The sequence below is a fragment of the Tachysurus vachellii genome, chromosome 17 (assembly GCF_030014155.1).
Source record: "Tachysurus vachellii isolate PV-2020 chromosome 17, HZAU_Pvac_v1, whole genome shotgun sequence".
Taxonomy (NCBI): domain Eukaryota; kingdom Metazoa; phylum Chordata; class Actinopteri; order Siluriformes; family Bagridae; genus Tachysurus; species Tachysurus vachellii.
The window spans coordinates 7,631,966-7,643,515 of record NC_083476.1 but is presented as its reverse complement, the minus strand read 5'-3'; the positions used below and the strand labels follow the sequence as shown (position 1 = coordinate 7,643,515).

The window sequence follows — 11,550 nt, the reverse complement described above, 5'->3', positions numbered from 1 at the left end:
CAGGGAACAAAATGTGGAGAACATACAATACATACTAATACACATACAATTTTCCCATTCCTAAAACATTCTAAATGTCCCAAAAATATGTATGTGTATTGTAGAAATATTCAGTATCAAAACATTTTATTGTAGGATCTTTTAAGTAATGGGTCTGTGAACATTAGATACTATTAGATGCAGGCAAATTGCACTTTCTGCAAAAATCATACACCATATTTTTGGTTAGAACAATACTTTGCACTTGTTTTCATATGAAATGGTCTCAAATGCCAGTTAACAGAACCTTTATTTTAAAAAAATATACAATAAATGCCTTTCTATTGAATATTTTGAAAGTATATTTGGTTTCCTATGGAATTGTCAGACCTTTTAATCGTCTTCTGAATAAATAAGGCAGAAAGTAGAAAATAAGAACAAGAATAAGAAGACACTTCAGCCTCATCACCTAGTTATCAAGGAGGTCAACCAGATGATGCCATGGACTAATTAACTACATTCACTCTAAAGAAAAGTTGACAAACACTGAGCTGGTGAGTCGACCTAACCTCAACCAGAAGCTATGGTTTGAGACGGGGGTTGATCTCGATCTCAGGTTACAGTTTGTGTGGTGATTTGTACATGATCTGTTTTGATTTCCTCAGGGTTTTTTGGTTTCCTTCCACATCCCCAAAACAATTCAGGTTTGAAGAATGTGTGTGTCCATGAGCGTCATCCCATCCATGGTATTTTCCAGCCTCACTAGTATTCCCAGAAACCACTACAACCCTAAAGCAGTTATTGAAAGTGAGTGAATAATCAAATGTATGTAAAAACCCACTACACAAACTGTTGACAAATAAACAAAGCAGCAACTGAAAAAAAAACAACACTTTTTGGAATCTAATCACACTAAGTAGGGATAATAATGATTTTTGACTGAAAAAATGACTTTTTTTATATAAACACCTTTTGAAGGCGATGTAAATGATTGTTAAACTCCACAGAGGATAGAACCAACAACAGTAAACTAGTCAAACAACAGGAAGGTTTCATTTGGTCCAATCACTGAAGAGCAGCGTAGCACGTGACCCACCTACCTCCGGCCCATGCTGTCGCTGGCGGGTAGTGACGTCACTGGTTCTAAAATGGCGGTACTGAGTCTGCTTTGAATTTTCCCTTTGCTGCTTTGTTTTTTTTTATATAATAAACGAGTTTAAATTATGTTTAGTTTTTACTCTGATCTTGCGGCAAAATAGTGGTATTAATTAGGAAAAAATGGATTCGGTGGTAGGGGAGGACCAGACGCTGCCTTTTGACATCAATGGGAGGTAAGTTAGCTAATTTATAAATGAATTAATTTGGGATGAAGCCAAAACAGACCGCGCAGTTTCATTTGCAAACAGCCATTTCAAGGACATAGGAAGGGAAGCACATTAACAGATAAATGCAAACACCACCAACAACAAATAACCGTGTTGTCATCATCATAATTCCAACATTTCTTTTCTTTTCTTCTCGCAATGACAAGTGATCCGGAGTCGATTCCGAAAAGCGAAATGACTCGTTTGCACAGACGACGTTCAAAATGAAGGTGTTAGGTGACATTCTGCACAGCGAAGTACGTCAGTAATCAGTAGTATTTTTTTAGTTAGTTTGGAAAGCAGATTTCACTGCTAAAAGTATCTTAAAGCTACCAAGTTTTTAAGGCTACCACATTTGACACTGTGTGACACATTTAACCCATTAGTGTTAACTCGTTAGCACTTGTTTTATTCAGATATCTTTACATAACTCTTCTTTATTCATAGTCATAATATGTCTTAACCGTGTTTTATGTAAGCAATACATAATGTTTGCATAATGTAAGGATTATTCTGTGAGATCGACTCCTCGATTCAACACAATCAATTCCCAACAAGCTGAATTCCGATTCAGAGTCGACTCCCAAAGCGAACAACCAGTGTTCACACTTGCAGTTGTACATAACGACGTGGCTGTTTATATAGTTATATACTTATCGTGACTATCAGTATCATTAGGGTTACGTCTATTTTGAATTCTCTGATTTATAAATTCCGTCTGTGTGAGTTTAGAAAGAAATCTCTGAGTTTAAAAGAGTCGAACAGATTCTGATGCTGTTGATTTCTGACTTGGACGATTAATAACGCCCGTCCGTTATCTTAGTCTCATCATATCAATCCATTTCTGTGTTTTAGATGAAAATACACGTCATATCCGTTGTGACTTCCGCTTTCATAGGCTGAGTGACTTTATTGCGCAGTGACAGTTATTTTAGTTCCCGCGCGTGCGATCGCGTCTCGCGCTGTCATAACAAATAATACGCAGTTAGCGAGATAGCATTGCTAGCTAATTAGTGTTAGACGGAGTGGAAAAGCTGTCCATTTGATCATGTAACTGTCCCTTTCTACTTTATTTTTAACAGTAAACCAGTAGGTAGGTAAGTTTAATATTAAATTATAATATTTGGTTCATATATATATATATATATATATATATATATATATATATATATATATATATATATATAATATGCTGCGTTCCAAACTAACCAGGAATGTTCTGATGGGTTGGCATGGTTACCGTGTGCCAATAATACTTCACATTAACAGTATGTGAAATTGCTTTACTTGGTGTTGACATTAGCACGGAAGTATGATTTCATCTGCCTTGGTGTACTGTTTCTTCGCATTAGTTTCAGACTTTAGAGAGTAGAAAAGCAGTGTGTGTGTGTGTGTGTGAGCTCAAGTTTGGACGAAGAAGAGACATCACGTGTGTTTGCGCTTAAACACGGCTTTTTGGTGTAAATGACTGGAAAGCACAGGAGCCTATAGTAAGGTGAGAATGAGCTGAGCCTTCGCTGTCCTTATGGCGCTGATGAATAAGTAAATAGCGGAGTTCTTATAACCGTTATAATTATTGACGCGCACGCGCAGGTGTTTATATTGGTGTCAGAAATTCCGCTTCAATTTACGTTCGATTTTGACTTGAATAATTTCGTGTTTTGTCGACTGTGGATTGTTTTTGTACATTTGGTGCCGTTATGTGATGTGGTAGGAGGTCTTCTATTTCTTTAGAGAAGAGGAAGTAGGGTGTTTAGAGTCGCTTCGAGGAAGCGACTAGAAAGGATTTCTGTCTCTGTTTTTAATGTATATTAAAATCCCGATATCAGAATTCAACTCATATGGATACTCTTTGTACAAAGCTGGCAGGGTCATTTTTTTTTTTTAATTTTTTTGCCATGTTAATAATGCCATTATGTTTCTATGGTACACTTTTTGTATTGTTAGCATTAATCCCTGCAGCTTAAGAGTTCGGATAGTAAGCAAAACGCCACCTCCTCTGTCAGTTCATTCCTCTTTACTATTTTTAATCATAGGCAGTACAACTGGCAAATGTGACAACAATAACCTTTTAAATTGAAGGAGAGTACTTTGTTACTTGCTGACACTTTGTGAACATATTTTACTGGATCGAAAGGACTTTCAATAATAATAATAATAATAATAATAATAATAATAATAATAATAGGCTTGTGATGCATTCAGTTATAACCAAGTTCACATTATTTTACTGCTGAAAATGATCTAGAATGTGTAGGTTACTGCATGCGGCAGAAACCAGAAAAGTGCAGGTTTTAACAAGCAGCTGTTTAGAAACAAGCTCGACCGAATTCTATTCAGCTTTACCTCAGGCAACAGCAGCAAACCATGTCGTTTTCATTTTCTTAAGAATAATGTTCTGAAAACTTTGCAGTCTACTCAAGCATCTGGTAAATCATCAAACTCAAAAGAAGTGATAGACTATGGAAAGTAAAAGGAGGACCTATATCATTTTACCCTTGTTGGGATTGATTTGACTGGTTGCGATATGAAGTGAAAGATGGAGTGATGTTTTGCACTGTCACATGCATTCCAAACATGCATCGACAAAGCTGACTATATATAATCTCAGTTATTATCAGAGGATTCACACACATTTGGTCATACATTGTACCAAATACACACCTTGCACTAAACTGCTTTTTTTTCTTCTCCTTTCTTTATTATTCTTTCCCTGTTATTTTGATAACCTGTTGAATGCTTTTCATAGTTTACAGTCACAATCTGCATGAATGAGGGAGGATTTTATGTAAATTAGGCATACAAGCAGTATATGGGGGTAAATTGGGCCATGCCATAAACATATGATGTGTAAATTAGAGACTTGTGGGCACGATGAAGTGGATTTAGCATTTAGATTGTTTCTACACAACCTCTGTGTCATAATCCATTAACCTGTTTGTGGAAAGTCAGGAGACAAGCTATGTTACTCTTTAGAATGTGCAGTAAGTGCTTCTTTTGGAAGGGTTATGAACACATTAGAAATAAATATTTTAGTCACTGGAAATAAAAAAATAAATCTGAATGGTGAATGTGGGCTTTGTGGAAACACATATATAACATATAGCCTGTAGTGCCTTAGGATCACTCCATAAATAACATCCATCACTGAATAGTACCGTGTGTGTGTTTGATTGTTTTGGTGATTGTTTGGTGTGTGTGTGTGCACTAACATGGAGCAGTCATTAAAAGCACCGTGAAAGAGCCCCTCTACTTTTCTTAGGGTTTGTGTGTGTGTGTCCTGTGGTCTCTGTAGGTTCTAAAAGGCTCATGGAACTGCAGTATTGAATGGTTCATTGTGTATTTGATTTGATGAATGAGTCTTTGTTTTTGTCTTTTTCAGATCTGGTGTATTTATGTGTGTGTTTATTCATTACGGTGTGTGATTTTTCTGCAGCTGCAGTATATCCAGACTGCCAGACTCTCTGAACATCGCAGACGTCAGCATGGACAGCATGACAGGTAACACCCCAGGGATACACACAATGTTATTTCCATGTCATCCAGCTGTATGGGAGAGAAAGTGCCATGTGGAAAATGGACATAAAGCAGTAGTGTAGATTGTATGTATGATCTCTTTTTCATCATACAGTACTCCATGTTTCCTCTGTTCTTCAGCTTCCTTGTTCCCTGGGCAGAAGATGTCACCGACCAAAGCCATCACAATGAAGGACTACGAGAATGTAAGCACTACTTATTTAGCAGTAGTAATTTATTTAGCAGTACTAATGCTAGTGTGTCTAATACTCTGTCATAAATAAAGCATAATTTCTTTACTTTTTTTTTTTTTTTTTGCACTTTTTGTGATGCCAAAGCACCATTTTTTTCCCTTGTCTTTCAGTCAAACATGACCCTGCCTTTTTGGCAACTCATCTTCTTCAACCCAGCAGCTATATAGCAATTCTCATCCAGGTTAATTTAGAACAGCTACAAGAGGGTAAACAACCAAATATAAGGGTGGTGGTAATGGTGCTTTAGAACTGTTCCTGGTGATCAGAAAATACTGAATATAAAATTTGCTGAGCCACTGTTTTTCTATTTTGGATTTGATGGCTTGCTACTGCAACTTTAACCAAACACAAATTTGACTTCACTAAGCCTAATAAACCTAAGCTAATAGTGCAGTCTTGCAGGCTAACTAAACTGCCTTTTTAATGACGGCTACGGGTATGCTGAACAAGGAATATATAATATATATACAAACTGTTCTGCTATACCATTCAGAATACCTCAGCAACCAAAACAAACTGCTGTATAAAGATCAGTGGTTATACAGACATGGAAGAAATTTCCTTTCTTGATGCTAGGCCAAAATTCTCCACAGCGCTGTTTGCACTGATGTATACAGCCATAACATTCTGATCTTGAAGACATGTTTGTCATTGACAACTATGTTAGACTATGTCTCTATTAGCTTGCTTTTTCTAAGACACACGAGAACTAGAGGTTTCCAGAATGTTACTTTGTTCCTCTGGATTAATGACAGAATGGAGCAGCCTACTTTCTTGTAAAGAGAGTGAGGGACTGTGCAGGTCCATTTAAGGTGCTGTTGAAAGAGAAATGGGTGGGAAAGAGGAGGGAAAGCACTTTTTTTATGTGAAGTCTGATCTGATTAGATCAGTTCTGTCTTTCATTATATTTATAATGTAAAGGTCGCTTGATGAATAATAAACATAAATACATGTCATCGAACGTTACATTTTCTTTTCTGTTTTCCTTATGCCATCTTTATTGTCATTAAACTCTCTGATATAGTTGTATTATTTTGTTTCTGATCCTCCCTTCTTTTTTTCCCCCACCCCCCCTTTGCCCTAGATGTTGGCATAATGTTGTGCATTCTGCTACCCCCATCCAATCCCACAACACATACACACACACTCACAACACACTCACAACACACGCGCACATACACAGACACACACACAGGGGCTAGTAGACTGGCAAATTATCCCCTTTTTTCTGTGTAGTCTAATGATACCCTCATTAGTCATGTTAATTATTGTGTGGTTAAGTCCCACAATGATCCAAAACATAAAATGAGAAAAAGAATTGTTGATGAGGAATAATATTAAAGACATTTTAGCAAAATAAATTTCAATAAATAATTTAAAGTTTTTCTGTCTTGGTAGCAAATTACAGCTCTGAAAAAAGAGAACTTTAACCTGAAGCTGAGGATCTACTTCCTGGAGGAGCGTGTGCAGCAAAAATGTGACGATTCTACAGAAGAGATTTACAAAACGGTGACAAGCACACACAGACACACACTGGTGCACATGCACAAAAAACAATACTCATTGTTCTGTCTACCAAACCACAAACAAGTAAATAATAAATGCTTTATTAATCCTGGTGTCTGTGTGTTTGACTGTGTGTGCGTGTGTTTTTGTGTGTGTGTGTGCACGCATGTGTGCATGCCTTGGTTTCTGTGTTTGTCTGTGTGTAGAACATTGAGTTAAAGGTGGAGGTGGAATCTATGAAGAGAGACCTTGCTGAGAAACAGGAGCTGCTTGTGTCTGCATCGTAAGTTCCACTCCCTAATCTTGTCAATCAAAGCAGCTAGCTGTCCATTCAGGAAATCAATAACAATGCTATATAAATCAATGTCATTTACAGCTGTCTGTTGAATTGATATGAATACATCTAAGATATACATCCACATCTGTTTTAAATAATCGGTGTGTGTCGGTGTGCAGAAAAGCTCTAGAGAGTTTAGCTAACAGAGCTTCAGGGGAAAGCCAGAGGGAGCGCAGTCAGAGAGAGATGGATGCACTCCGAGAAGCATTCAATGCCAGGATCAGAGATCTGGAGGAGGTATATACATACACACTCGCACAAGGAGAAATGTTAAGCTTTTCCTGTCTTTCTTCATAATATAACATTTTAAAAGAAATACACAGCAGCAGTTAAAGATGACTGCTCTCTTTTGTTTTTTTTAGTCTCTTCGCTGTGCAGAGGAGGAAGTGGAGAAGATGGCTTCTATTGCTGAGCAAGAGAAGCTGAGGAGTCTAGGTTTGGAGAAAGAACTTGAAGCTGTTTGTCAACCAGGACAATTGCACGACACTGGCTCTGCCCGTGGACCAGACCACAAACTCCAGCAAGCTCTGCAGGAGAAAGAACGGTCAGCGAAATCACAAACCCACACTTCTTCTGGTTTTACACATATAGACTTAACTAACATGGCATTTTGTGTGTTGGAATACAAACACAAAAGGCACATGGGTAGGTGGCCTGTATATTTATAAACCAAAAAAAAAAATGTTTAAAAATTTTTGTGTGCAATTAATCGTGCCAAATACATGCTAGATAGTGGTGGTTTAACAGCTATCTGTGAACAACTAAAACACATTCTGGGTATGGTTGAGCTGGTTTCTCAGGGTTGCTTCTCTGTGCAAATTGCTGTGTCTTGTGTTAAATTAGTGGGAGACCAGCATCTTGCAAACAGCACCGTTAAGCTTATTTCAACTCTACTAACGTTGCTAACAAAGCTCATGCTTTGCTTTTATATTACATGCCCTAAAATAACTCCCCCAACCCCCAATATTAACAATTTTATATGTAGCTACAAATGTTTTCAGGGAGCAATAATAAATTAAATTCAATGGGATTTGCTGGATTTTTGTGGCAGCAATCTGTTTAAAGCTATGCGCCTTCCTTCTTCTGTAGTGCGATTGAGCACCTTCAGGAATCTATCAAAAAACAGGACGCTCTAATTAGAGAACTTCGGGAGAAGGACCAGGAGCAGCCAATCTCAGAGCAGATGGTCCAGCTCAACAATGTGATTGGCCAAAAGGATGCAGAAGTACAAGTCAGTTATTTCTTTATGATTTTTTTTTTTTTTTTTAAAAATTGTATTTACATTTTAAATGTATTTAATATGCATTACTTTTGGGTATTACTGGGTATTAAAAAAGTAGGTACTCTAAACACCTGTGCCCACTCTCACACAAACACAAATGTACACACAAACACTTGTGGTAATGTTTTGCGGTTTGCTCCTGCAGGCTCTAAAAGAAGAGTTACAGCGGGAGAGAGAAAAAGCAGAGAAGGAAAACAAGGTACAGTAGGAGAAATGTTGTGTGCACAGGCTGAGAGGAGGAACCCTCTCAGCTACATGTGATATATGTCATATTCCTGTCTGTGCACAGCATATACAGTATCTGCCATATCTCCTGTGCACAGCCTGCTTCAGGTCACCCCACAGATGTTTAGGTTTTGCTTAGGTCTGGTCTCTAATTGATCATCTCTTTGTTAAGCTATTTTGTTGAAATGTTTTGTTGTATGTTATTGATGATGCCTTCCACCTTGATAAAAACCCTAATTTTGGCTGAAGAAATGCATGATGCTGCCACCACCATGCTGCACTCTGAGCATCCTGTACTTTTGGAATTTGTCACATCAGACCACAGCAGATTTTGACACATGGTTTGGGATGATTTTGTTGAGCTTGGATGTTGTTGTGAGAAAGGTGTTTTATCTAGTTACTTAACCCCTTAACCCAGACATACAAGAGATTGTTGTCCCATGCAGAGAGTAATCCGTATTTAATGCTGCTTTAGGTGTCTTGGCAACATCCATGATTTTCGTCTTGTCTTTTTAGTATTTTTGGAGGGACGTCTGTTCCTGGTGAGGTCGCTGTTGTGCTCAGTTTTCTCTTTGCTGTTGATGGCTTTCTTGAGTGTTTTGTGGTACATCTAATGTTTTAGGAATTATTTTATAAACACTTCCAGATCGTTTCATTTCACTAAGATACCATGCATGCTTTGTAAGCTCTTTGTGGACCATTGCTTCAGCAGCTGGATGAAACTAAGAAGAAACAGCTGTTCTTTACATGCATTGATTAGAATAATTTCAGGATGATGACAACTGTATGATAATTACTTTGAACAGGAGATCAACAGGCAGGGTGTGGTTAATTAAGCAGGAGGTTGGAGGTGCTGGTAGGATGTCCATTTAATATTTTCTATCAGTATGTAGCCTGTTGTAAATGTCTATTTTGTGCTTGTGTCTGGGCAGACACAATGATAGGTTGACTGTGTGTGTATGCATATGTGTGTGAGGTCCAGTAAGTCTCTTTCAGTGTGGTCACTTAAGCTCCCACTGCAATCAGATTTGCTGCTAAAAAAGAATTAGACACAGAGACTCAGCAGTATGGTGTTGTTTTTTCTGTTTGAAAGGTATCTGGCTGCACAAAATGCATGTAAAATGGGGTCCAAAAATCTGTAGCATTTTTTTTTCCTCATTTAATTAAAATTTTTTTTTAATGTATTTATTTTTATTACAGATGATATCTACTTGAGTGAAAATCCACTAGTTTGTGTAAAGCCAGATGATCCGTGTTTATTCAAATACACTGGAGTGTTGTGTGAACACATGCTTCAGTGGAGAAGAAACTTAAGGCAAATAGAACCATTTAAACAATTTGCTTACATTTAAATTGGGACAAAGGAAAATTGCAGAATTATGAAGCTTTTGGTTTATTTCCAAACTGATCTGGGGAAAACTGATTTTCAGTTTGGATTTTAAGTTTAAGGCTTAGATAAACCTGTTTAAATATATTTTTATATACGTAGGCATAATTATCTGTGCATCTGTTAATGCTTGTTGTGCATATTGTACTGTAGATTTTTTGTATCAGCTGTTTAACAGATCAGATTTGTCAGATTTTTAGTAATATATTTTGTATTTACTTTTGTAATTCAGAATATTGCCCACCTGTAGCTAAGAGTATGGATGTGTTTGTGTTCAGAATAAAGCTCCTTTTCCCTAGACACATGGGTTAGAAGGCTGTGTGTGTGTGTGTGTGTGTGTGTGTGTGTGTGTGTGGTTTGTGCCCGATTGGATTTTGTGTGTATAGGGGGATGTTGGATTAGAGGCTTTATTCCACAGTTGGAGCTTTAGCATGCTTCATTTGGCACAGAACTGAACAGATAGCAGAGATTAAAAGAGCGAAACAGCAAGAGAAATTAAACAAGAATGATTCTAGCTATCTTCTGCAATCCACGTTTGAGCTGCATGAGGTAGTTTAGACCTTCTGATTTGCTTTCTTGGAGTGATTTGTCTTTGTTGTGTGTGTGTAGTCATGTGGGAACCGTGTCGCGTGTGCGGTGATGGTGTGCCTGGTGCACAGCGCCGGACGTTATTTGATACATGTGGACATTTACGGCCTGCTGTGGTTCTGGCCCATGTTTTGGGGTGCAATCTTCATCGAGATGGGAGAAGTGAACTTCTTTGTAGGAAGTGCATGTTCCTGCTGGAGTGCGTGGTGCGGTGCGACATCACCATTGAAGACCTGCAGAAAACACACACTGCAGAGTTGCAACTCCTGCAGTGTGAGAGATCAAGACTGGGCATGCTGATAATGCAGAAGTACTGGCGAAATAACTTGCAAGAACAGGATTGGTGTGAAAAGCATAAAACAGCGAATCAGGAGTTTCAGCACCAACCAGCACGTGACCATAGCTTTGAACAGCTACAAAAGGAAACTCATAAGAAAAGTGAGTTGAAACATTGGCAAAATGAGGCTAAGCACCTTGAGAGGCCTAAAAGCCAGCATAATAAATTGGATCGATGCCTCATTGGAGGGACTACAGGGACTGCACATCCTAGATCAAAGATCAACATTTTAAAGGAACGTGAAGGTCAACTTCAGCAAAAGAATCAGGCTCTGTTGAGGCGCAGTGCATCACTCGGTGTTGGGCAGAGTTTTTTAGCTCAGAATTGCAGGTTTTCTACGTTTAAAGCTGACCGCATGGTGGGAGCTGGTGTTTCTTATCCAAGCCACGAGTATTCAGATCTCATCCACAAGAAGTCTGCTTTAACATCATGCACAGTTTCTGTCAGCCATACTCCGGCCATTACTACACTTCCACATCTCAGGCAGACACAGACAATCAGAGGCAGGTTATTGCGGTTGAGTGATTTACCTCAGTTGCTGCGGAGCATTAGGCCCCGCCCACTGCCACAGACTATGGGCACTAGGATTCCCATCAAATTAAAACCAAATGATGCGTTTGAGCCTGCCGACATTGCTAAAGCCAGAGTGGTGAGGGCAGAACAAACTGTGAGAGAGCTGGAGGAGGCATTTAATGATGAATACCTATCTCTTAAACCAGAGGTACACACTTTTAACTTTACATTTTGTGTGTGTTTTGTGTTTGTGTTTAAGATG

At 38.3% G+C, this 11,550-nt stretch overlaps 1 protein-coding gene across 11 annotated transcripts in view; it reads left to right on the top strand.

Annotated features, from left to right (window-relative positions):
* The first annotated feature begins 1,148 nt into the window (after positions 1-1,148).
* cdk5rap2 (CDK5 regulatory subunit associated protein 2) overlaps positions 1,149-11,550 on the top strand; it is a 37,254-nt gene continuing 26,852 nt past the window's right edge. For 5 of the 11 annotated variants that reach the window (XM_060891401.1, XM_060891397.1, XM_060891400.1 and 2 more), the window contains exon 1: positions 10,348-11,496. In XM_060891401.1, the coding sequence (XP_060747384.1) occupies positions 10,462-11,496 (1,035 nt within the window). In that variant the 5' untranslated portion in view covers positions 10,348-10,461. Of the gene's footprint in view, positions 1,311-2,246; positions 2,441-2,553; positions 2,839-4,779; positions 4,845-5,000; positions 5,066-6,511; positions 6,623-6,825; positions 6,903-7,075; positions 7,194-7,318; positions 7,501-8,045; positions 8,188-8,383; positions 8,438-10,347; positions 11,497-11,550 lie in introns of those variants that run through there. The other 6 variants (XM_060891409.1, XM_060891402.1, XM_060891404.1 and 3 more) reach the window with 5 other exon arrangements.